Source organism: Dipodomys spectabilis, unplaced genomic scaffold (assembly GCF_019054845.1).
Source record: "Dipodomys spectabilis isolate Male_0828 unplaced genomic scaffold, ASM1905484v1 ptg000157l, whole genome shotgun sequence".
Lineage (NCBI taxonomy): Eukaryota > Metazoa > Chordata > Mammalia > Rodentia > Heteromyidae > Dipodomys > Dipodomys spectabilis.
The window spans coordinates 6,266,708-6,292,471 of NW_024870834.1; the positions used below are offsets into that span (position 1 = coordinate 6,266,708).

A 25,764-nucleotide genomic window follows, 5' to 3' on the forward strand; every position below is an offset into this window, starting at 1 on the left:
AAAAACTTCAATATTTTAGGAAAATTAGCTGCTAGGAATGAATACAAAAAGCAAGGAAAGAAGAGAGGAACTGCTAAATACTCCTCGGAAGTTTTTTTTGTTTTGTTTTGTTTTTTGTTCACGCATGTGGCTTGAACTCTGGGCCTGGGCACTGTCCCCAGCTCTTCCGCTCAAGGCTAGGGCTTTACCACTTGAGCCACAGCACCACTTCCAGTTTTCTGGTGGTTTACTGGAGATAAGTCTCACGGATTTTGCTGCCTGGGCTGGCTTTGAACCACAATCCTCAGATCCCAGCCTACTGAGTAGCTAGGGTTACAGGCATGAGCCACCGGCGCCAGGCTTCCTCAGAAGTTTTCTGGTTCTAATTTGGAACTAAATTCTTCAGCCTCCAGTGTAATTTATAATTCTACCACATCAATTCACTAATCACTCTGTAACCAGAATTAGAAACTCTTTAGTCTTCCCTTTCCTTTCTTTTGGACAGTCTGTTACTGATTTCAGATTATTTTCCATAAGAATGAGTTACATGAATACTACTGGCCTTCTTTCCTACTCTCTGTACTTTACCAGGTCTCATTATCTTAAATTGGGGGGGGGGGGGTCCTTCATTAACCTTAATCTAAGTACAGCTGCCAGACTAACCTTGAGTAACACTTCTATACTTACTACTAGAGGAGCAAGGGAGACAAAAACAACCGAATGCCTTTCCTGGCAATGGAGGGTGCCAGGAAGTTGCTCCGAGGTCCAGCTCAAATTCCACCTCCTCCTTAGTTCCCCCATCACTAGTCTAGACTAGACTAGACTAGCTCTGCTGCAGATATAATTTTTTTTCACAGCCATAGTGTAAAGTAAAAATAAAAAAATAATTTTAGCTTTTAACACTGTAACCAAAACATTATAATTTCCACATGTAATCATTAAAAGTGAGACCATTTTTTGGTCAGATTTTTTTATGTTATCTTCAAAATCTAGTATATATTTATAGCTCATCTCAATTCAAATTGACCACATTTCAAGAACCTAGTACTGCATGTGACTAGTGGCTGCTGTAATAGCATAGGTCTAGACGCTAAAATCAATGCTTTGGGCTATGCAGCACTGTGTTTTGCTGCTCCTAAAATGCAGATTGGCACCATTCTGTTTTTAATGTACATGTCTCAGACTGGATTTTAATGTCATCACCAGCCATGAGGTCTCCCAGACTGAAAACTAGTCACCTTCTTACCAGTAAATGGCTGGCCACCAAATGAATCCTACCCAGCATTTACTTAAGTCTGAGATCCTTTGTCGTCTTACTCCATGGGGAAACTCAGCTTACCTGAATGACGAAAATTTCCTCTTATCTAGTTTTTCATCATATACCCATCAGTGAGACCATCCTAACAAATATCTCCACACCCACTCTGGGTAATCAATCAACTGCTGACTTCTTGTGGAAATCTAAACTTCTAAACTTTTAAGTTGGAAATCAAGATCATACACAACTGATCACAAAAAACCTACCTGTTGCTTCTTTACCAACAACCCTTTCACTGTAAGCTCACTGCAACATTAATGTGTGTGCAAAGTAGTGAACCCTCACTATATGATAAATTCTTCCAGGGCAGGATTGATTTTGAGTAACACTACTTCACCTCAAATACATGCCACAGTTAATTGCTCTCTCAATTAATGAACAAACACTTTGGGGACAATTAAAAATAAAGTAATGCACAATCTAAGGGCAAGCAGAGTCTGGGCAAACTCTGACGGCCCTTGTCTGTAATCCTAAACTGGGATCTGAGGGTCATGGTTCAAAGGCAGCTGGGGCAGAAAAACCCTGAGACTCTTTTCTACAAATAACCAGCAAAAAGCCAGAAGTGGAGCTGTGGCTTAAGTGGCAGGACGCCAACCTTAAGTGAAAAAAGCCCATAAGAATTTGAGGCCCAAGCCAAGCGCCGATGGCTCATGCCTGTAATTCTAGCTACTCAGGAGGCTGCCATCTGAGGATCACGGTTCAAAGCCAGCCCGGGCAGGAAAGTCCATGAGACTCATCTCCAATAAACCACTAGAAAACCGGAAGTGGTGTTGTGGCTCAAGTGGTAGAGCGCTGGCCTTGAGCTGAAGAGCGCAGTGACAGTGCCCAAGCCCAGAGTTCAAGCCCCTCCCCCCCAAAAAAAGAATTTGAGGCTCAGCGTTCAAGCCCCAGTACTAGTTCTTTTTCCTTCAACATACACACAGTCAGAGCTCAATGAATTAGAGAAGTGTCTCTCCTTGCATTCAGGAACGACAGTCCTTGGTAAAGGGGGTTTAGAAGGTAGCGGAACTGAAGTTAGGAGAGGGGCATAAACGATCACTCAGGTTCACCTGGTGTCAGGCAGCCAGATTGACCTCCTGTTTTCTGAAGAGCACGGAAAACAAGAGCAAGAAGGAATGGGTGAGACGCTGGCAGATCGCAGTGTTAATGAGGGTCCAGGGAGCTGGGCACAGAGGACAAGCCTCTGCAGGCGTGGCACGACATCTAAGAGGTCTAAAGTATTTTGTGCCCAGTGCTCAGTAGCCCTTGGAACCCAAGAAGAGGGTGGGGTGGCTGGAGGTCAGGACCGCCGCCAGACACGAGCGAAGCTGGCCTGGGACGGTCTCCTCCCGCGCCAAGAGGCGCAGAGCCAGCAGCAAAGGAGGGAAGGAGAGCGAGCGGGCCAGGGCGCCCTAGGCACCGCCACAAACCCAAGGGGCTCCGACCCTCGGAGAAGTCCCTGCTCTTCCGGTCGCAGGGCACTTCTGCCCGGAGGGACCCGACCAGCAGGGCCCGAGGCCGCGGGGCGCGCGTCCGCCCGGCTCTCCCCCAGGACCGAGGCCGCACCGCCACCACCACCCCCAATCTGGAGGCGCGCTCTTCTCTCCCGCCCTCACTTGCCTCGCCCGGCCTCCCCCAGAGCCGTCCACTTTCCCTTCCCAACCCCTAGTCGGATCCAAGTTCAAGAGGAAGAAAAGCTGGTGCTCGCTCAGCAGCAGCAGCAGTGAAGAACGGCCGGCCGACGACGCTCACTGGACGCCGCCATTTTGCGCCTACAGGGGAGCCGCTGAGGCGGTGACGACTCGGATCCTACCATCTTCACGGGGAGGGGGGAACAAGGGGACGAAGCCAAGTGAAGTCGAAGGCTTGGAAGTCTCGCCATCCGGGACTCTAGTTTTCTCAAGAAATTATTGAAGTTTCTAACGCCATGTGATGAGAAGAGGCAACTCTTCGGAGAAATAAGTGGTATCTTTTGGCGCCCCTTCCCTGTACCCCCCTGGGCGACACGACAAGTGGCACCTCCCGAGGTCGCAACTTCCGCCTGCGCAGATCGAGGCGTCCGAAGCGGCTGTCCTTGGTCGTCTGGTCGTCATCTGCACTCGGGCCTGGCCGGGCCGCAGGTAGGTCTTGGGACTCTGAATGGCGGTGGGGCCGCTGGTCCAGATTGTGCAAGCGGGGAGGGTTCAGGGAAAGCCCTTGGCAGTGGCTTGTACCAGACGGACGTCTCCCCAGCGAAAGGGGGAAGGGGCGGGGGGACGTGGGCGTGGAGGAAGGGAAGTAAATAGGGTTGTCCAGGGTTGACTGGGTTCGCGGGTCCCTCCTGGCAGCTTTGAGGAGAGCTCTGAACCTGGCTTGACTGAAGGCACCTTTCGAAGTGACCCGATGGCCGCCCCCTGGTCATACTTGACAGGACAGGAGATAATAGCAGGGATCTTAACCCTAGCCAGAAGCAGAGTAGGGCTGCTTCTGCACAAATGTGAAATCTTCGTCCCAGGCTCGGCCATCTGTCTGCTGGTGATCCTCAATCTCTTCTGAACATCAAATCTTCTGGAGCTGACCCTGCCACAAAAAAATAAGCATTCAGCTTTGTTGTTTTGAAAACATAACCTGTGCTTTCCATAACCCTACATGTGATTAAGACCTCAAAGCGTTAGATTTCTTCATGCATCCAGTCCTATTTTTTCCAAACTTTGAGAAATACATAAAAGTACTACCGGCGCAATGAAGCAATGGAATATATATCTTTTTAAGTAGCTATGTACATTTCCAACACAAATTCTTAACGATTTATCAAAATGAGATTAATACTAGATTGTTTTCTTTTTAGAAGCTAAGGGCAAGAAAATTGAGGAAAATATTAGGGGAAATAATTTTTTTTTAAAACTCTAGGGCTGGGATGTTGGCTCAGTGATAGAGTGCTTGCCTCACATGCATGAGGCCCTGGGTTCGATTCCTCATCGCTATATAGGCAGAAAAAAGCCAGAAGTGGCACCGTGGCTCAAGTGGTAGGGCCCTAGCCTTGAGCTGAAGAGCTGAGGAAGGGACAGCACCCAGGCCCAGAGTTCAGCCTCCATGACCAACTCCCCTCCCCCCCCAAAAAAACTCTGAAAGATGAGAGGGAGGTTAATATGTTTACCTTCATACTTATTAAACAGTGAAGTACAAGAGCTTGAGCCAAGTAGCCAGACTACTTGGGGAATACAATATACTAACCTCAACTCTGCCACTTACCACATCTGTTATCCTATGTGAGTCACTTTACCCTTGGGTTTGGGGGAAAAAAATGAGCTCCCTGCATTGGGGACATTATGTTATTAAATATAAGTATAGTGGTATTGTGAGGATTTCATGAGTTGCTTATGCAAAAACCATACCTGAGAGTAGATATGGTTTAGCCCTTCAAGATGGCCAATCCCTATAATACCTGCTGCCTAGGGGAATGAGACAGAATGGCAAATTCAAAGACAGCCTGGACAAATAGCAAGAGCCTGTTTCAAAAGATTCAGCACTAAGTATATCTATGCAAGAAATAAATAATTCTTTTAATATTAGAAGATAAGTGCTACACACAATGATAAATCCCTGTAATCCTAGCACTCACAAGCCAAAACAAGGGATCCAGAATTCAAGACTAACTTGTCTACATAGGGAAACTTTTCCTTAAAACAGATGAAGAGATGTGCATGGCTAGCTCACACTTGTAATCCTAGCTACTCAGTAGGCTATGAGATCTGAAGATTGCGGTTCAAGGCCAGCCCAGGCAAGAAAGTCTGTGAGACTTACCTTCAATTAAGCACCAAAAGCCAGAAGTGGAGCTGTGGCTCAAGTGGTAAAGTACTAGCCTTGAGCAATAAAGGTCAGGGACAGCACCCAGGCCCTGAGTTCAAGTCCCAGGACTAGCACCAAAAAAAAAAAAAAGTAATGGGGAGGGGAAGGAAGGGACCAAGGAAGGAGCCATGACAAGGGGGTTGGGTATGCAATTGAGTGCTAAGAGTCCTCAGTACCCTCTCCTCCCCCACCCCACTCACATGAAAAAGAAAGGGTACACAGTTCCTTAAACCTTAAGATTAAACTCAATTCACTTTTTCAGAAATATAGCTGCTCCTGGTTCTGAAGCAAAACTTTCTTATGGGTCCTTATATAAAGAAGATCACTGGGGTTGGGAAGGTGGCTCAGTGGTAGAGTGCTTGCCTCGCATGTAGGAGGCCCTGGGTTTGATTCCTCAGCACCACATAAGCAGAATAAAGCAAGAAGTGGTGCTGTGGCTCAAGTGGTAGAGCGCTAGCCTTGAGCTGAAGGGCTGAGGGACAGCGCCCAGGCCCAGAGTTCAAGCCCCACGACCGACAAAAAAGAAAGAAAGAAGATCACTGATAATAATATATACAGCAATCTTATGGGACCCCACCAGGCAGTAACTCTATAAAGCAGATGGTTCTTTTCTCACGGGAAATCATACAGAACAATTGATGTTCAGGGCACCACTCTCAGAAGCCACTGACTATAGACTATACAACTGTAATATGACATAGCACTAGGATTTGTCATTTACCACTTAGGGATGTTCCTTCATAGTGGTTGAGTACAACCAAAGGAACAGAATTGTCTTACCAGTCCTACTGTCCTTGCTTATGTAATGTGTGTAGCAAGGGCTTGTCTCATCTTTTCTGCTCAGACTAGACCAGACCAAACTAATCAATAGCCTCTGGCCCTCTTACAAGGATGCTTACCAGAATGGCATATAACCCACAGGTGGCCATGGGCTTGTTTAAAACTACTTGAGCTGCAAATCAGCAAGTACTTTTTGGCTGAGTATAAAATGATGTCTTAACAGTTGTATTATGACATCACTTCAGAACTCTGCCAACTCTAATAAGAACAAATAGCAGAATGGAAGATTGTAATTTAGCTGAACCTGAACTCAGGTTACACGAACACAGAAACAAATTGTCTACCAAATGAGAGTTTAATGCTTTAAAGTTATCTCAATTAAGTGTTTTGACTGGCTTAAGTTTAGACAGCAAGAAACCAGTTTACTTGCTGGATACTTGGACAGTAGAGTAAAAAGTACTTTAAAGATCTAAATATTGGGGCTGGGAATGTGGCTTAGTGATAGAGTACTTGCTTGGCATTCATGAAACCCTGGGTTTGACTCCTCGGTACCACATAAACAGAAAAAGCTGCAAGTGGCACTGTGTGGCTAGTGCTAGCCTTGAGCACCAAGAGGCTCAGGGATAGTATCCAGTCCCTGAGGTCAAGCCCCACAACTGATCAAATAAAATTTAATAAAGAGAGGATAGTACAGTGCTCTTTGGTTTTGGTTTGGCAAGGCTAGCACTGTACCACTTTGAGTCACCGCTCTGCTTTCAGTGTAATTTTTATATAAATCATTGACACCTATCTAATCTATCAAGTAGATTTTAAGACTTATGCTGCATTCTGTTGCCAAGCAAATTTAAAGAAGCTTAGGGCTGGGAAGGTGGCTCAGTGGTAGAGCGCTTGCCTTGCATGCATGAGGCCCTAGGTTCGATTCCTCAGCACCACATAAGCAGAAAAAAAAAGCCAGAAGTGGTGCTGAGGCTCAAGTGGTAGAGTGCTAGCCTTGAGCTGAAGAGCTGAGGGACAGCGCCCAGGCCCAGAGTTCAGGCCCCATGACCGGACCCCCAAAAAATAAAAAAAATAAAGAGGGGCTGGGAAGGTGGCTCAGTGGTAGAGCGCTTGCCTTGCATGCATGAAGCCCTGGGTTCCATTCCTCAGCACAACATAAGCAAAAAGAAAAAAGCCGGAAGTGGCGCTGTGGCTCAAGTGGTAGAGCGCTAGCCTTGAGCTGAAGAGCTGAGGGACAGCACCCAGGTCCAGAGTTCAGGCCCCACGACCAGACCCCAAAAAAATAAAGAAGCTTATTCTGCTTTTTTTCTCTTATATCTTCTGCCATCTTTCTGTTTTATGTGCAATTCAGAAGATACCTTGTTATTTTTTACTGCTAGTGCAGTAATTGTACATGGTAAGGACATTCTCACGGATACAGTGCGCATTGATCATACCCATTTATCCTCTTGCACCCTCAGGGTTTTTTGTTTGTTTGTTTTGTTTGTTTTTTGTTGGTCCTGAGGCTTACACTCTAGGCCTGGGCGCTGCCCCTCAGCTCTTCAGCTGGAGGCTAGCAGTTTACCACTTGAGCCACAGTGCCACTTCCTGTACTCTTGTACCTTCAAGACGCCCTTAACCCTTTCTCTTCCCAGTCTCTGTGTCCCTATTGTGAAATAGTCATTATTGTACTGTCAGGCTGAGTATTCCTTTTTAATTTTGAAGGCAATTATATATTTTAGTTTATAATCTTTCTTTTTTTTTTTTCCTTCCAGCAGTCATGGTGAATTTCCTTCAGCTTGTCCGCGACCATTGGGTTCATATACTTGTCCCTTCAGGATTTTTATTTGGATATTATCTAGACAAAAAGAGTGACGAAAAGCTAACTGCCTTCCGGAACAAGAGTATGTTATTTAGAAGGTTAGTTCAGGCATTTTTCAAGCAATTGGCCAGCTTTGATTAGTATTCTTAATGTCATATGTGCAAAAATAATGGGGAGCTGGGAAGGTGGCTCAGTGGTAGAGCACTTGCCTTGCATTCATGAGGCCCTGGGTTCGATTCCTCAGCACCACATAAGCAAAAAGAAAAAAGCCGGAAGTGGTGCTGTGGCTCAAGTGGTAGAGCGCTAGCCGCCTTGAGCTGAAGAGCTGAGGGACAGTGACCAGGCCCAGAGTTCAGGCCCATGACCGGACTCCAAAAAAATAATAGCTGTGGCTCACACCTGTGAGATTTTTTTTTTTTGCTAGTCCTAGGGCTGGAACTCAAGAGTCTGAGTGCTGTCCCTGAGCTTTACTTGCTCAAGACTAGCACTCTACCACTTGAACCACAGCACCACTTCTGGCTTTTTCTGTGTATGTGGTACTGAGGAATTGAACCCAGGGCTTCATGCATGCTAAGTAAGCACTCTACCACTGAGCCACCTTCTCAGCCTCACACCTGTGAGATCTTAACTACTCTGGAAGCTGAGATCTGAGGGTCACAGTTTAAAACCAACCAAGATAGAAGAAAAGTAGTTGAGACTCTTATCTCTAGTTAACCTCCCTCAAAAGGCAGAAGCACAGCTGTGCCTCTAGTGGGAGAGTGCTGGACTTGAGCAAAAAAGATAAGGAACAGCAGCACCCAGGCCCTAAGTTCATGAGCTCAGTAGTATTGACACAAGAAAGAGAAAGGAAAGAAAGCAGGGAGAAAGGAAGGATTACCTACCTCCCAAAATTACTTTAGTCCCTTTTATAAATCAAAGGTGTATCAGAAGCAGTGGCCAACTTCTGTAGCTGCTTTCTGCTAAAGTGGATTGTTGGCCCTTCTTGGAAAAATGGAAGCAAAAAGTTGTTTTCCCATCTAATTTAGGAGGTGACATGGGAAATTTAGTTGATAGGCCCTCACAATTAGGCGGAGAAGATGATCAGGATCAGAAGATAGCAAGTTACCCTTCTGAGCTCTAGATCCTGTCTCAGCATCACCATTTCTGTTACTGCAGAATGGATGAAGGTGTCCCGCTTTCCACACATAATCATAAGTTGTTGAGATCTACACATGAATATTTCAGGGTGGCTCGCAAAAAAGGGTCTCAAAAGATGCAAGTCTTAGCAAGTATTTATTTTTGTATAACAAGGTTAAAGGAGGGAGGGAAGGAGGAAAACACTTCCTGCTCTCCATGCAGAAAATGGGATTTAAAAACTCCTGGAAAAAATTTAGATTAGCCAGGTGCCTGTAGCTCATGCCTGGAATCCTAGCTACTCAGGAAGCTGAGATTTCAGGATCATAGTTTGAAATCAGCCTGAACAGGAAGTCCATGAGACTCTTATCTCCAATTAACCTACAGAAAAAAGGAAGTGATGCTGAGACTCTAAGTGATAGAGCACTAGCCTTGAGCAAAAGAGCTCAGGCTCATAGTTCAAGCCCCAGGCCCCTGACCACAACAACAACAACAAATTTAGATTAATAGGTCATTAAATAGTCTTTGTTCCTTTCTTTTCTTGTCACACAGGGAATTGAGGCCTGAGGAAGAAGTCACTTGGAAGTAAAGACTGGCTAATCACATAATGTTCACATTTCTAAAATTATGGGAGAAATAAAACCATTTATTACTTAATTAGAATTTGAAGTGTGGTTGTTTGTGTACTTTTTATCAAAGTAATCTTTTACATACTTTTATATTTTATTTTTTGGGGGTCCGGTCGTGGGGCCTGAACTCTGGGCCTGCGCACTGTCCCTCAGCTCTTCAGCTCAAGGCTAGCGCTCTACCACTTGAGCCACAGCGTCACTTCCAGCTTTTTTCTTTTTGCTTATATGGTGCTGAGGAATCGAACCCAGGGCCTCATGCATGCAAGGCAAGCGCTCTACCACTGAGCCACCTTCCCAGCCCCACTTTTATATTTTATTGAGGCAAGTGCCAAGTAAACTTAATTATTGAGTATTTATTTGAATATATAGAAGTTAAATTTATAATATTTAATTTTCTGTTTTTCATTTTGGATCACATACTAATAAATCATTTATCTATTTTATTCAGATATTGTTCAGGGGAAAAAAAGTTACAATATCTGCTGTGGTTTAGATGTGGCTTTAGTGTATCCCCCAGTGCAGATATAACAAGGAAGCCCTCTGTATACAAGAAAAATTTAGCTCACACCTGCAATCCCAACTACTCAGGAGGCTGAGGTCTTGGAGGATGAAGGTTCAAAGCCAGCTCAGGCAGAAAAGTCTATGAGGTTACAATCTCCAAAACAGACAATAAGTGTGTATGTGTGTATGGGTCACACTTGATGAGATTGTGTAGCCTCCCATACACACGTCCTCAATAGGCTGAACCACATAAGGGCAGAGACATGCCTCGTTCATTTTTTTCCCCAGTTCAATGTAGGTCCAATGCCAGTGGCTCGTGCTTATAATCCCAACTACTCAGGACACTGAGATGAGGATCACAGTCCCAATTAACCAGCAAAAAGGCAAAGTGGAGGTGTAGGCCAAAGGGTAGAGCACTAGCCTTGAATGACAAAGCCAAACCAAAGCTCCAGGCCCCTGAGTTCAAGCCCTACTAGTACCAGTATAAACATACAAAAAGTATATCCTAGGGCTGGGAAGTTGGCTCAGCGGTAGAGTGCTTGTCTTGCATGCATGAGACCCTGGGTTTGATTCCTCAGCACCACATAAGCAAAAAGAAAAAAGCCAGAAGTGGTGCTGTGGCTCAAGTGGTAGAGCGCTAGCCTTGAGCTGAAGAGCTGAGGGACAGTGCCCAGGCCCAGAGTTCAGGCCCCACGACCGGACCCCAAAAAAAAAGAATATCCTAGCATGGTTTCAAGGTGCAAGATGTACAAGTTTCCTACCCTTGAGCTTCAAATCCTCTTCTAAGACAGACATTTTAGTTCCACCTGATGCTTCATCTTCAGGGCTAGAACATCCTGGCAACAGTGTTGGATTTTTATCTTCACAATGCAACTTTTCTTTCTGCCAGTACTGGGGTTTCAACTCAACAGGCTCACAATTATTTTTCTGGCACTTTATCATTTAAGCCATTCCTCCAGCACAGTTTTGTGCTAGTTAATTGGAGATGGGAGTTTTTTCGACTTTTCTGCCCAGGTTAGATTCAAGCTGCAGTCCTCCAGAGCTCAGTGCCCTGAGTAGTGAGGCTTACAGGCCTGAGCCACCAGTGCCCAGCTCATAATGCAACTTTTCTTTTTCTTTTTTTTTTTGGTGCTAGTCCTGAGGCTTTAACTCAGGGCCTGAGTGTTGTCCCTGAACTTCTTTTGTTCACAACTAGCACTTTACCACTTCAGTCAGAGCTCCAGTTGTGGCTTTTTGTGGTAGTTTGTTGGAGATAAGAGTCTCAGTCTTTGCTGCCTGGGCTGACTTCAAATTATCTTTAAATTTCAGCCTACTGAGTAATTAGGATAACAGGTGTGAGCCACTGTGCTGGGCCTACAATGCAACTTAATATCAGGCCTTGACACTGGAAGCTGAATTTCCTAGTATGTATAATAGGAAAATGAACCCATTAATGATTGGTACATTAAATTGGTTAGTATGTAGCATTTACAAGACTGCCTAGTTTATACTAAAGCCTTAGGTAAAAAAATTTTTTTTACTGCAGAAAAAGTCCTAAATATTTTAACACAAGTTTGAGGTATTGGGAGGATGCAGTAATGGCTTTTCCTCTAATGGGGTTTTCCGTGGGGGAGGACAAAGATGTTAAATGCATGTAATTGGGCACCGTGGATCATGCCTGTAATCCTAGCTTCTCAGGAAGCTTAGATCTGAGGATCACAGCTCAAAGCTGGCCCTGGCAGTAAAGTCCCTAAGATTTACCTGGGATTAACCACCACCAAGCTGAAAGTAGAGCTATGGCTTCTGTGGGGGAGGGCTGGTCTTGAGCAAAAAAGCTCAGGGATAGTGCCCAGGCCCCAAGTTCAAGCCTCAAGACGGACACACACACACACACACTAAATTACGTATAGATAAGCAGAATGTACTTAGTAAATGCTGAAAGGAAAAAAGAACATAGAACCTAGCTGGTTGATCCTCATGCACTCCCCTAGAAACCAAAGAATGTATGGCACTGGGTGGAAGGCGGAAGAAAGCTCCTCCGGACGGCAGGTGGCACTGCAGCCCCACGCTCGTAGCCCGGTAACAGGCAAGGGAGGCGCACACTACGGTCACGTGCCTCCGCATTGATTTCCCACCCCCGCCCCCCTCAACCCTTTCCAGGCATTCACGCGCTCTTCGCACCACGTGACTCACTTCCTCAGGCACGATTGGCCTGTGCGAAGCACGTGGGCGGAGCGGGCCGGCCGGGGGCGGAGCTGAGGGGCTGCTTCGGCACGGGGGGCCGTTGGCTCCAGACAAATAAATATGGAGTCCATCTTCCACGAGAAAGTAAGTGTCCGCGTTCGGCGGGGGCCCTTCCGCGGCGCGGTGACGGGCGTGGGGTGCCGATCGCTGTCCACGGAGCGTGGGGTGGGGCCCGAGGCTCCCGGATCTGGTCCTTGCCGGGCGGGGGGGGCCACCCTCCTCGGGCGGGGACCTTCCCCGACGCCTCGGCTCGCAGCCTTGGCCGTGCTGCTGGTGTCCGGAGGTAGAGGGGGTCGGCCCGGGGGCGTGTCGGAGGCGGCGCCCGGGGGGCTCGCGCGGGCGTGGGGGCGGGGGGAGTGCCCAGTCCTCCCCGCTTTCCTCGGGTCTTGGTTGGAGTCGCCCTCCCCGGAGCCTTCCCGGCTCCTCCGCCCCGGGGCCCGTCCGACCCGGGGTAGAATCAACTTTTCTTTCTGGGCCCCTCAGTTCTATAATGGAATCTCCCACGCACTCAGATCTTTGGGGATGTGGTGCCTGATCTTCCACCCCGGTTCCTGTCCCTCCCGAGGGCGGAGACCTCGGCTCGCCCCTCCTAGGGCCTGGCATCTAGGAAGTGCAGTGGGAAACTTCCCGGGCGCCCCCAAAGCAGGGGCGTCGTCTTGAGCGTTGTTTTTATCGGGGGTGCGGGGGGGGGGGGGAGGAGATGTGTGTTTGGTTTGGGGATTGCCATCTTTTCGCGATCGGGAAGCCAGCTTTGCTTTTTCTGTAGTTAGGAATGGACTGGAATAATGTGTAGTTGTGATCGGCCTCACCTGTTACGGACTTCCCTGACCACACACTCAGAGATACCACCGTTGATGGCATCTTGAGAAACTGGTCTGGAATCAAGTACAATCATCCTGCCATTTGGGTGTGAGTGAAATCTTCCTCAAGATGGCTTTTGCATATGGTATCTGATTTCCTAATAGTTTTCATAAAGTTTAGACGAGGCTATTACTTAAAGCAAAGAGTTTTTGTTTAGTTAAGTACTTATGAAAGAGCATTTATCCAAGATATTTAAAAACACAAAGACAAAAGGAGCGCAGTATATATGTGTAATGTAAATCCAGATAAATTGCTGAATAAGTTCTGTGATTTTTTTCTTCCTTTGGTGTTGGGGAGGTCAGATGGGGTTGTACTATGTAGCCCAGGCTGGCAACAAACTCTTGATCCTCTTGTCTCAGCTGGGATTACAGGACGGAGCACAGTACCTGGAGAAATGAAGTGCTTTTAAGAAGGTGTTTCAGAACGTTTGATTTATTAATTGACAAGGTATCTAGTCCATGGTGGCCTGGAATTGGCAATCAGCCTGACTCCTAAGTGTTGGGATTACAGGTTTGTGCCACAGCTGATGTGTGTCTGTAAGTGAATCACATTTCTTTCTGAGTATGTGCCAGTATTAGGACTTGAAGCACGCTTGCTGGGCCTTTCGTGCTCACTGCTGGCACCCTACCATTTGAGCCAGGCTTCCACTTTTGACTTTTTGTTGGTTATTTGGAAATGGATCTCATGGATTTGTCTACCAGGGCCAACTTTGATACTTAGATTTCAGCCTCCTGAATAGCTAGAATTGTAAACATGAGCCACTTGTTCCCAACTCTGTGTGTGTGTGTGTGTGTGTGTGTGTGTGTGTATGTGTGTGTGTATTTCTAATTCTCAAAGGCTTTGATATAGACTCACATTCCATTGTGGAAAACTGAACACATTCTATACAACTTCATGAGATTTATACACTGTATTTTCAACAGTATTCATAGTAATTCTTCTGGACAGCAGAAGATAACTTACTGAACCAAAGTATAAAAAGCAAGGTGCTAGCTTAATGAAAGTCTGCTTACCAAAGGAAGTAACTTTCACGTGGTGCTTCATAACTCTAAGCCTGCAACTCAGGAGGCTGAGATAGGAAGATCACAGTTCAAAGCCAGCCTGGACAAGAAAAGTCTGTGAAACTCTTTATCTCCAACTAAGCACCAAAAAGAAAAATCTGGAAATGCAGCTATGGCTCAACTGGTAGAGCACTTTTAGCAAAAAAGCTCAGTGACAGTGCCCAGGCTCTGAGTTCAGGCCCAGGTCCAGCACACAAAAAAGTCACTGTCAATTTTCAGAATACGTAAGGAACCAAGAATGTAGTTCAGGTAGGAGGATTATAGTCACAGGAAGATCCTGGGGGTGTGGTTCAAGTGGTAGATTCCTGCTTAGGAGGCTCTGCACCCTGAAAAATAAGTTTCTTGAGTATCTAAGCTGTATGTGGTATTCTTTGCTTATAGTAAACAACTTTTCTAGAAGTGCTTGAAGGCTTTGCAGTTCTTATACATCTATCTAATTCTCATTTGGGTGTATGTGGGGGTGTTCCTCCAATTGTCTAAATATATTTTAAAAAAGAAACATTTTTAGCCATTGGGAAAGTTGAATTTGGTACAGAGATTGGGCTTTACTAATTCCTGACTTAAACCCTAATACTAACTGCCTAGTATCTGTTTGGTTTTGTGAGCACTGACATTCTTAGTCTGGTGCCTGTTTTCTGTGGTTTCTGTGACCACTTCCATGACTAACTACTCTTGGTGCACTGTGTCTTTGGACTTGGTGCTTTTAATGTAATGTGAACTGTGAAGGAGTACCATGAAAAAATTTTTAAAATGCTGGATATTGATTTTGGGACATCCTATGCCTGTTGGTGACTGCTAGCTTCTAGACATCTTCAGTATGCTTGGGGTTTAGGAAAAGCCAAATTCCAAGTAATTGACTTGAGGAGGTGGTAATAGCTAGACTTTGAAACATCTACCTGCCTTTGAATCCCAGTTTCTGCCAATGTGATCCAAGACAGACAAGTTTACCTCTGTGCTGGTACTCTCCCTCTACAGTGTAAGGAGACAACAGGTCTACCTGAAAGCTGGTGTGTGTAGGAGACACCTGGCAGGCAGGGATCCAGAAATAATGGCTGATGCCTTACATTTTCTGCTTGCTAGCCCCATATTAAAGAGTGGGAGAAGGCTGGGGATATAGTTCAGTAGTACAACACATGCACATGAACTTGGGTTCAATCCCTGGCACCAAAACCAAACAGAAAAAAAATCTGAGGCATAGGAAAGCACTTAAGTATGAGGTGGAGACCAAGGCATCTTCTCCATCATTATGAAATGACTTGAGGACCGGTGACCTCTCTAGTTCCACTCGACTTATTACAAACTAGCTCATTTCTGAGAACACCTTTAGGGTCTGCCTGGTTTCTGCTATATGTAGTGTACCTCTGGGGTATTGGAACCAGTTGCAGGGTGGTGATTTGGTTTCAGTTTCCTTTTGTGGTTTTATAAAATGTTTTGTTAGAAGTGGAAATTGTCTAGGCCAGAAATAATGGAATTTCGATACCACTGAACATTAACTTGAAGAGAGCTGGTTGCTCTTCAACTGGGTGAAATCTTTTTTTTTTTTTTCCACCCCTTTGGTGCTGGGCCTGGGGCTTGAATTCAGGGCCTGGGAGCTAGCCGTCCCTGAGCTTTTTCTGCTCAAGGTTGGCGCTCTTCCATTTGAGCCACAGCTCTACTTCTAGCCTTTGTTGTGGGGGGGGGGAGGGCTATAATTGGAAATAAGAGTCTCACAGATTCTCCTGCCTGGGCTGGCTTTGAACCATGATCCTCAGATCTCAGCTTCCCCAGTAACTAGGATTACAACTGTGAGCTACCTGGCACATGGCTCACTGGGTGAAATCTTGAAGAGGGCAGAGAGAACAGGAGAGGGGAGAATAAAGTAGAAAAATGGATAATCGTAGGTAGAGCATTGTACAGTTTTCATTCATGTAGAATTTTATCTTGTGACAAAATGATTTTTAAATTGGACTGAACACTTGGCTCTTGCCGTTTATTAAATTATGTTAAGAGTGCAAAATTTTATATTTCTTCTAGTAATATAGTCTTATTTGTATTGAACAGGGTGGGATTTCAAGGGCTTATATCCTATAATTTAAAGCTAAGTCTTTAGTAAGAATGTTTTCTCAAATATTTGGATATTCCTATTTTGACATGATACTAGATACAGTGACCATAGTTCATTAGCTTCGAACTGAGGTATTTAACAGCGGGACAGTAAAATTTATTGCCAATGTTGCCAGAAAACCCAGTCTGATAATCATAGTAGGTAGCACTTGATGTGTGAATACCTATATTTTAACACAAACCTTTTCTTAAATTCTGGCTGATTGATTTATTGATTGATATTTTTTTCTTTTTTTTTGTTTTTTTTTTGGGTCCAGTTGTGGGGCCAGAACTCTGGGCCTGGGCGCTGTCCCTCAGCTCTTCAGCTCAAGGCTAGCGCTCTACCTCTTGAGCCACAGCGCCACTTCTGGCTTTTTTCTTTTTGCTTATGTGGTGCTGAGGAATGGAACCCAGGGCCTTGAGCATGCAAGGCAAGCGCTCTACCACTGAGCCACCTTCCCAGCCCTGATTGATATTTTTTCTGGTGCTGCTCCCAGGGCTTGAACTAAGGCCTCACACTCTTGCTAAGCGTTTTCTTTTTTTTTTTGGGGGGGGGGGTCCGGTCATGCGGTCTGAACTCTGGGCCTGGGCGCTGTCCCTCAGCTCTTCAACTCAAGGCTAGCGCTCTACCACTTGAGCCATTTGCTAAGGGTTTTCTAACAGCTGGTGCTATACCACTTGAGCCAGGCCTCTAGACGAGAATTTGCTGGTTGATTGAAAACTGAGTCTCGTGGTCTTTTCTGCCTGGGCTGGCTTTTTGAACCTCAGTCCTCCAAGATAGCCTCCTGAGTAGCTACTATTACAAGCATCAGCTACCAGTGTGCTTACCATATTGTCTGATTTTTTAAAAATATTACAAAATTAAATATAGCACATTTATTATAAGAGCTACATCTGAAAGCCTTGTTGCACCCTTCTTCAGGTGCTAACTCTTCCTCCAGAGAAAATCTAATGGTGTTGATTCTGGTTACATGTTCTTGAATCTTTTTTTTTTTTTGCCAGTCATGGTGCCTGAACTGTGGCTCTAGGCACTGCCCCTCAACTCTTCAGCTCAAGGCTAGTGCTCTACCACTTGAGCCACAGCACCACTTCCAGCTTTTTCTGCTTATGCGGTGCTGAGGAATCGAACCCAGGCCTCATGCATGCAATGCAAGCACTCTACCACTGAGCCACCTTCCCAGCCCCTGTTTTTGAATTTTTGTAAGGACTTTTTTTTTTTTTGGGGGGGGGGGGGGTCAGTCGTGGGGCTTGAACTCTGGGCCTGGGCACTGTCCCTGAGCGCTTCAGCTTAGAGCAAGTGCTTTACCACTTAGCCACAGCACCACTTCCAGGTTTCTGGTGGTTTATTGGAGCGAACAGTCTCATGGAATTTCCTGCCCTGTCTGGCTTTGAACCATGATCCTCAGATCTCAGCCTCCTGAGTAGCTAGGATTACAGGCATGAGCCACCAGTGCCTGGCAATGATGTATACTTTCTTGAGTTTTTTTGTTTGTTTGTTTTTTTGGTAGGTCATGGGGCTTGAACTCTGGGCCTGGGCACTGTCCCTCAGCTCTTCAGATCAAGGCTAGCGTTCTACCACTTGAGCCACAGCACCACTTCCAGTTTTCCAGTGGTTAATTGGAGAAGAGTCTCATGGACTTTCCTGCCCAGGCTGGCTTTGAACTGCCATCCTCAGATCTCAGCCTCCTGAGTAGTTAGGATTAGAGGCGTGAGTCACCAGTGCCTGGCTCAATGTTACCTTTTTATCCCATTGACATACCTATACCCCACATCTGTTTCAACAACAGCATTTTGTTTCTAGGAAATTGATGAAGAATAATACTTATTTAGCAAGGTGTGCTCTTTGGGCCCACGGTCTTTTATCTCCCATTGCGCAGAACAAATTGCATGATGTGGACAGGTTGCATGAAGAAGTAGACTTGACTGGGGAGAGAATGTAAAAGCCAGAGTTAACAGAAGGAAATGTTCTCCCATCCTCCATTGTCCAAGGATCTGTGGTTCCAGGAAGGGGTCCTGTCCACCCATGACGCTCCCTTCTTTCCCTACAGTGTGGGAAAGCAATAGTTGGGAGGAGGAAGGTGGCAAGCTGCTCAGTGTCTGGCAGTCTGGATTTGGATTTGAGGTGCCAGTTGTATGTGAAAGCCAGCTGCCCATCACCAGAAGCCCCTGGGCCTGTGGAAAGTTGGTGCCTGGCCTGCATGGGGAGGAAGCCAGCTATCCCCTGGGGAACTGAGTTTGGATGCAAGTCCCTCTTGCTGGCTGTACAGGAGTGAGCTTGGGGTCAGTTTGGGACTGTTCTGTGTGCTGTACTCTCCAGAATCTGCCGAGTTCACCAAAGAGAAAGAACCTCAGCTTTAGAGCCACAAATGTAACATGGGATGCAATTTTTCTCATCTGTATTAGCTCTTTGAAATGCGAAATTCCCAGGAACAAGCATTGAGACCAGATAATTGAGATGAGCTTGTTAAAAGAAGCAATGTTCTAGGGACTGAAACTCCCCCTCAGCATTAATAATTTCCCCTGGAATCTGCAAAGATGAATTTATTTTAGGTACTTAAAATTAGAAAGGCTAAATGGTTTTTTTTTGTTTTTTGTTTTTTGTTTTTTTGGGGGGGTTCCGGTCATGGGGTCTGAACTCTGGGCCTGGGCGCTGTTCTTCCTCAGTTCTTCAGCTCAAGGCTAGCGCTCTACCACTTGAGTCACAGCGCCACTTCCGGGTTTTTTCTTTTTTGCTTATGTGGTGCTGAGAAATCAAACCCAGGGTCTCAGGCATGCAAGGCAAGTGCTCTACCACTGAGCCAACTTCCCAGCCCGCTAAATGGTTTTTATAGCACTGTTTCTTTCTAGTAATAAATGAGATTTGGTAAATGAAGTCCGTTTACTATGAATTATTATATTTTTGATCAGAGACAGTAGTTCAGTAATTGTAGATTCACTAATAGTATAACTGTTTAACGTTGGCAAGTACAGATGCATGTACCAAATGGTAATCAGGTTTGCCTCTGCAGGCAGTTTGGCTTGACTATATTTAAAAATGAGTGGTCGACTATTTTAGAAGATACCATCCACAACTGCTTAATAAATCACACTTGAATGTTTTTCTTTTGGCAATCCTAGCAAGAAGGCTCCCTTTGTGCTCAGCATTGCCTGAATAATCTATTGCAAGGAGAATATTTTAGCCCTGTGGAGTTATCTTCAATCGCCCATCAGCTGGATGAGGAAGAGAGGATAAGAATGGCAGAAGGTGGAGTAACCAGTGAAGACTATCGCTCCTTTCTACAGGTACTGATTGTGTTGTTTAAAAACCGTGCATGCTATTTAGAAGAAGGGGGCTATTCTTCCTAGAGGAACGTTAATTAGAACTCTACTTTTGGCTTTGTAAATGAGAATGCATACCATGGTATTTTAAATAATAGACACTAATAACAGCTTTTATCCTTCCTCATCTCCCATTACCCATCAAAATGAACAGCAGCCTTCTGGAAACATGGATGACAGTGGCTTTTTCTCCATTCAAGTAAGTATTCACCAGCATGTACTAAGTCTTCTTTGTGTGCCAAGCACTGGTTAAACTTAGTTTATAGTCGCTGTAATTATTATGCATGTGATCTTGAGGAGTTCCTCCCAGAAGCTGTGTACAGAGTGCACAATTTAGATACAGATAAGCAGGGGCATTAGGACTGTTGGATTTTCATTTTAGTGTAGGACTTGTAAAAATTACTTGTGAGAATGAATATTTAATTTGTATCTGGAAGCTGCTAGTAATATTCTAGTAATGTTACAGTGTTTCAAGCTTACTATCTGTCAGGTAAATCATTACTTTTCATTTATATCAGCCTAGAAGGGTTTATTATAAGATACAGCTTTTTATGTGTCTGTGCTAGGTATCAACTCCAGGACCTCACACATGCTAGACATCCCATGTACTCTACCACTAATCCATACCTCCAGCCCCTGTAGTTCCTTTTTGATTCTGTTGTTGTTGTTTTGATGTTGTTTTGCTACTGCTACTGAGATTTGAACTTAGACAAGCCTTGAGCTCTTGCTTGGCTTTCTTGCTAATAGCTGATACTCTACCACTTGAGCCACACCTCTAGTTCAGCATTTTGCTAGTTGATTGGAGAGATGGAGTCTCATGAACTGTTTGGCCTGGACTGCCTTCAAAGTGATCGTCTAGGTCTCAGCTTCTAAGTAGCTCGGATGATAGGCATGGGATGATAGCCACTGGCTCCCAGGCTGGTTGTTTATTAATTTATTTACTTTTACAGAACTTGTACATGTTAGGCAGTTACATGTTAGGCAGTTATTTATATATTGGGATATTCTTTATGTGTGGATCTTTGATTCTAACAGTCTGGGGTGTACCCACACTTTTTTTAGTACCTCCCTTGTAGACCTCACTTCTGTACCTGTGTGTCTTCGCTGACATTACACTGTCTCCCCTCCTAGACTTGTCATTCCCAGCAGTACCTCTCAGTGCTTCACGGTGTTGGTCAGTGGTGAGGGCCACTGCAACTGGCTTGAGATCAGAGACCAGAGTTGACCCAGCTCTTGTCATGTCCTATATGTATGGTGTTGCTCTTGGTAGAAGTTTCTGTTTGCCATAACCTCTCCTTTACATTTTGTCTGTGCTTGTAGCTGGTTTGCTTTGCTTTCTTTATTGGCTTGTCTGGAGGGTAGTGAATTTTTACAAGTTTCCCTGTCATTTACACAGTTTAAAATAATTGGGTTTGCCTTTTCTTCTACAGATTAACAGCTTATAATTATAGAATTCTGAAGTGGATGGAATCTTCCATTTAAATCCTCAGGGAGAACTTGTTTTTTACTTGCCATGTCATTACTGGCATTGTAAATAGTAAATCTGCAGTTGACATGTAGATTTTTTAAATCAGTTTTATCTAGGAATTGTGTTTTCTGGGAAGTCTTGGAAACCTGGTATAAATAGCATTCTTTCAAGCACACTTGGGTCAATTATGGATTTAGTGATTTAACTTTGTAGATATACTTTTAGAACCATAGCTTTTTAGGTCAATTCACACATGACGTATAATTGTATATATAATTAATATGGCTATACTTCAGTTTGTATTGAAAAATTGTTTTTAGCTCATGAAAAGTTGCTTTTTTGTTTTGTTTTTTTCTTTAACAGGTTATAAGCAATGCCTTGAAAGTCTGGGGTTTAGAACTAATCCTGTTCAACAGTCCAGAGTATCAGAGGCTCAGGATTGATCCTATGTAAGATTTTTTTTAAGTTTTTTTTTTTTTTTTTTTTTGCTTTTTCTATATTTCTTTTTGAAGTTTGATTTTTTTAAAGCTATACTTTCTGAATGAAGAACAAGTAAAGTTTCAATGCTTTTGTTTTGATGTTGGCTGTTCATTCTTTCTGACTTTCCTATTTCATCTCTTCGGTGTGTTTTCTGAGCATCTATGGGCAACACTTCCTAACTCCCACTATTTGTGGCAGCACAGAACTGATTTCTCAGTGGTATGGGTGGCTGTCATTTGACACAGTATCACTAAACTGTGCAGAGAGCTTTATACAGTTACAGTGTTGTACCAGGGCTTATACTCAGGGCCTGACACTCTTTCTGGGATTTTTCACTCACAGCTGGTGCTGTACTATTTGAGCCATGCCTCCACTTCTAGCTTTTTGCTGGTTAATTGGAGATAAGAGTCTCCTGGATTTGTCTACCTGAAATGGCTTCAAACTTCTGTTCTCAGATCTCAGCTTTCTGAGTAGCTAGGATTATAGAGATGAGCTTCCAGAGCCTTGGCTGTGTGTGATTTTCTCTTAAAATAAAAAATCAATGGTACTTAACCATTATCAAAAAATTTGTGTAATACTTGCTAGTAGACACAATAAATGAATATGAACTCATAATATTCCAACTTAATATTGTGTATTTTTTTTCTAGAAATGAAAGATCATTTATATGCAATTATAAAGAACACTGGTTTACAGTTAGAAAATTAGGAAAACAGGTAATATTTTTCCACCTTTCTCATCTTTTTTTCCCATTCTGTATATTCTACTTGAAACTAAAATGTAAGGATTAGTACCTTTAAAATGAAACTGATCAGTGGTGTGTTGGCATGGATTCATTCATGTGTTTTATCTCTGGTGCTGAGGATAGAACCCAGGGTCTCATATGCTAAACACACACTCTACCACTGAGCTATGTCTATAGGCCAGCGTCAATATGGGCAGATAAAATTTTGCTATTTTAAAAGATAACTACCAGAAGAGAGATATAATGTCAGTTTTCTGACAGATACCTTTGTGGAAGCCATCTATAACTTGTGCCATAATAAAAATTTGATAAGACAGTTCAGCTATGGCCACATTGAAGTGAATTTTTTTTTTTTTGTGATAAGTGTGCTTTGTCAGTGATCACAATTACAAGTGTGTATTTAGTATAGTGCCATCACAGAAGCTTCATCAGGCATACGTGGAAACAATCAACTATGTTTGTGTTTATATAAAAAGATTACTCACATCATTCCAAAAATGCTGTACATCTACATGGAATACATGTAGTATAAACCACGGAATATGTCTTGAGCAAGCTTTTTTTTTTGTAATTGAATGAAGTCTTTTTACTAGAATTGTACATCTTCAGTAGAAGGTTATTGGAAACCAGCTTGTACAATAAAAAGGAATGAATTGTTGACACAGAATAACCTGGGTCAGTCTCAGGGTAATTATATTGAATGGAGCCAGACACAAAGTCCTGCCTGCCATATGGTTCCATTTACTTAAAAGTCCAACAAATGAAACTAACTTACATAACAAGGAAGCTGACTGACTGGCTGTGAAGGGATAAGGACAATGAGGAGAAATGAAGCACAGGCCTACAGAGGGGCACCAAGGTTTCCAGGCTGTCGTGAATGTATTCACAAATTCATGGGTATATTCAAATGTTAAAATATTTCAGACTGTATACTTGAAATATGTGTGGTATATTGCATGTCAGTTATGTCCCAACAAAACTGCTCTAGTAAATCAAATAAAAAGCAAAAAGAAAATAAAATCAAGAATGCATTGAGTGAAATCAGTAAAAGAGAATTCAAAAATTAAAAACCATGCTGTTATCTTTTAAGTCACTGGCAGCCACCTGGAAGTAGTATTATCTTATGTGATTATTGCTTGGGACTATTGGTTAGCAAAGTCCTGCCCTTTATCCCTGCACCAAAATCCACAGTTTTTTCTTGAAGTCTTCAGAGGAGCTAAGACTGTAAGGAAATGGCTTATAGAAACCAGATTAGAGTCAGCCGAAGTGACAAATGACGAGGCGGAAGATAACCCAGATTATTTAACCACTCTGGCTTTAAGAAACTGTGATCCAGTTTCTTTAAAAAAAAAAAAAAAATCAATGAATTTTTTCATTTATTTATTGAATTTTTTTCATATGAATTTTTTCATTTATTTTTGCCAGTCCTACGGCTTGAACTCAGGGCCTGAGTACTGTCCCTGAGCTTCTTTTGCTGAAGGCTAGCACTCTACCACAGGAGCCACAGCACCACTTCTGGCTTTTTCTGTTTATGTGGTCCTTAGGGATCAAACTCAGGACTTCATGCATACTAGGCAAGCACTCTACCACTAAGCTACATTCCCAGCCCCTGACCACTGGATTTTTAAGGTCTGAAGATTTTGATTTCATACATTCCTTTGTATTGACTTGTTGAGAAACTTACATGTTGTACTTTGAAACTTTTAAATGTTTAGCTCTTCAAAATTGATTTCCACATTTTGAGTGAAATGATCTTTGATAAGGACGGATGTCAAATTTTGCTTTGTTTACCTTTGTTCTGGATTTATATTTGTTAAAAGGGTATTTTGCACTTTAGCTTGTTTCTGTGAAAAAAGTATTACAGGTGGTATGAAAATCTAGGGAAAATAATTGCTCCCCATGTTGACAATAACTTTGGAAACTGTGTCTGTGGTTATGAGGATAGCTGTCAGATGGTGGCTCAGTGCTGTTTATCGCCATGTGGTGCTCTTCAGTGGTCTTACGGAAGTGAACTGGTGATTATCCTGGTCTCTTCTGGGTACCTGACATTCTCACAATTGCAGTGTTTTAACTAACATCACCAGTAGCCAGAAAAGAATGTAGTGGTCCTTTTTCCCATACCAATTGGACAGACAGTTTGGAGAAAGAGTTAATGATACTTTCAATAAAGACATTTAGAGGTACTAGGAGTTATTGTACGTGGGGAGGATTTAAAATTTATGCCTTTTTTTTTGTTGGTTGTGGGGCTTGAACTCTGGGCCTGGGCGTTGTCCCTCAGCTCTTCAGCTCAAGGTGAGCACTCTACCACTTGAGCTACAGTGCCACTTCCAGTTTTCTAGTGGTTTATTGGAGATAGGAGTCTCATGGTCTCTCCTGCCAGAGCAGACTTTGAACCATAATCCTCAGATCTCAGCCTCCTGAGTAGCTAGAATTACAGGCGTGAGCCACCAGCACCTGGCAATTTATGACTTAAATTTTAAGGTGAAATTTTTTTCCTGCTAGTGGCCATACAAAATTATCATTATAAGCAAACAGGCACAGGCTGCCAACAAGGAACAAATATGTCTGTCTTGTCATGGACAGATGACTTTGTGCCCGGTATACCCCACCCCTGGCTAAAAGGAAACCTTAAAAAACAACAACAACAAAAAAAAAACTCGTGATAAACCTCTAGCATTGAACTTCAGTTTTTAAAAATGATGTTATGCAAGTACTTTGGAAACTTTCATTTTGCCATTGCCATTGTTTAGACACTCTTCCTGCATTTCAATGGGCTTTTACGTGTGGTGTGTGTGTGCGTGCGTGTGTGCTTTCGTGTGTGTGTGTGTGTGTGTGTGTGTGTGTGTGTGTGTGTGTGTGTGTGTGTGTGTGTCCTAAGTCTTCAACTCAGGGCCTAAAAACTGTCCCTTGCTTGCTTTTTTTTTTTTATTCTATACCCCTTGAGCCATGGCTTCACTTCTAGCTTTTTAGTGATTAATTGGAGATAAGAGTCTCACAGACTTTCCTGCTTGGGCTGGCTTTAAACTGTGGTCCTCAGATCTCAGCCTCCTGAGTAGTTAGGAGGATTATCCTTTTTTCTTTTCTTTTTTTCTTTCTTTTTTTTTTTTTCCTTTTTTTTTTTTTTTTTTTTTGGTGGGACAGGGGATTAAACTCAGGGCTTCATGCTTGCTAGGCAAGTGCTCTACCACTTGAGCCATGCCCAAGTCCTTTTGCTTTTAATTTGTTTTTCAGATAGGGTCTCACGCTTTTGCTTGAGCTGGCCTCTGACCATGATCTCCCTAGCTTCACCTTCTGAGTAGCTGAAATTGCAGGTGTGTGCCACCATCATCCTACTATTTTCACCTCCTGAGTAGCTCTATTCTTAACATGTGAAAGCTCTTTATTATATATACTCAAATATATTTGCTTAAATTTCTGACTTGTTTTTGTTTTTGTTTTACAGTGGTTTAACTTGAATTCTCTCTTGACGGGTCCAGAACTAATATCAGATACATACCTTGCACTTTTCTTGGCTCAATTACAACAGGAAGGTAAATACTGAAAATATAATGACAATTTGAAAGAAGCTAAACAAAATGTGGGTCATTGCACGTGACTATTA

The 25,764-nt window shown here is 43.7% G+C and overlaps 3 protein-coding genes across 9 annotated transcripts in view; 2 read left to right on the forward strand and 1 right to left on the reverse strand.

The window, feature by feature from the left end:
* The window catches only part of Cpsf2 (cleavage and polyadenylation specific factor 2), a 31,793-nt gene extending 28,725 nt beyond the window's left edge, over positions 1-3,068 (reverse strand). The window contains exon 1 of one of the 2 annotated variants that reach the window (XM_042692624.1): positions 2,940-3,068. The gene's annotated coding sequence lies outside the window, so the exon portion shown is untranslated. The remainder of the gene's footprint in view (positions 1-2,939) is intronic. The other variant, XM_042692623.1, reaches the window with a different exon arrangement.
* A 220-nt stretch (positions 3,069-3,288) lies between these two features.
* Positions 3,289-9,458, forward strand: Ndufb1 (NADH:ubiquinone oxidoreductase subunit B1). 2 transcript variants are annotated; one of them, XM_042692625.1, is made up of 3 exons: positions 3,289-3,396; positions 7,636-7,780; positions 9,348-9,458. In XM_042692625.1, the coding sequence occupies exons 2-3, from the start codon at positions 7,641-7,643 to the stop codon at positions 9,382-9,384; spliced, it is 177 nt and encodes a 58-aa protein (XP_042548559.1). In that variant the 5' UTR covers positions 3,289-3,396; positions 7,636-7,640; the 3' UTR covers positions 9,385-9,458. The 2 variants fall into 2 exon arrangements, with proteins under 2 accessions (XP_042548559.1, XP_042548560.1); XM_042692626.1 differs by having other exon boundaries at positions 3,307-3,396; positions 7,639-7,780.
* Positions 9,459-12,131: 2,673 nt separating this feature from the next.
* Atxn3 (ataxin 3) overlaps positions 12,132-25,764 on the forward strand; it is a 34,147-nt gene continuing 20,514 nt past the window's right edge. For 3 of the 5 annotated variants that reach the window (XM_042692688.1, XM_042692690.1, XM_042692691.1), the window contains exons 1-6: positions 12,146-12,232; positions 19,270-19,434; positions 19,625-19,669; positions 21,302-21,387; positions 22,068-22,134; positions 25,606-25,693. In XM_042692688.1, coding sequence (XP_042548622.1) covers positions 12,209-12,232; positions 19,270-19,434; positions 19,625-19,669; positions 21,302-21,387; positions 22,068-22,134; positions 25,606-25,693 — 475 coding nt within the window. In that variant the 5' untranslated portion in view covers positions 12,146-12,208. Of the gene's footprint in view, positions 12,233-19,269; positions 19,435-19,624; positions 19,670-21,301; positions 21,388-22,067; positions 22,135-25,605; positions 25,694-25,764 lie in introns of all 5 variants that reach the window. The other 2 variants (XM_042692687.1, XM_042692689.1) reach the window with 2 other exon arrangements.

What these genes read in the sequence shown, in the direction of transcription:
- Ndufb1 (XM_042692625.1), top strand. Translation starts at nt 7,641, where the DNA reads ATGGTGAATTTCCTTCAGCTTGTCCGCGACCATTGGGTTCATATACTT. An exon ending in AAGAGTATGTTATTTAGAAG is followed by an intron (nt 7,781 to 9,347) that starts GTTAGTTCAGGC and finishes CTTGTCACACAG; the next exon opens with GGAATTGAGGCCTGAGGAAG.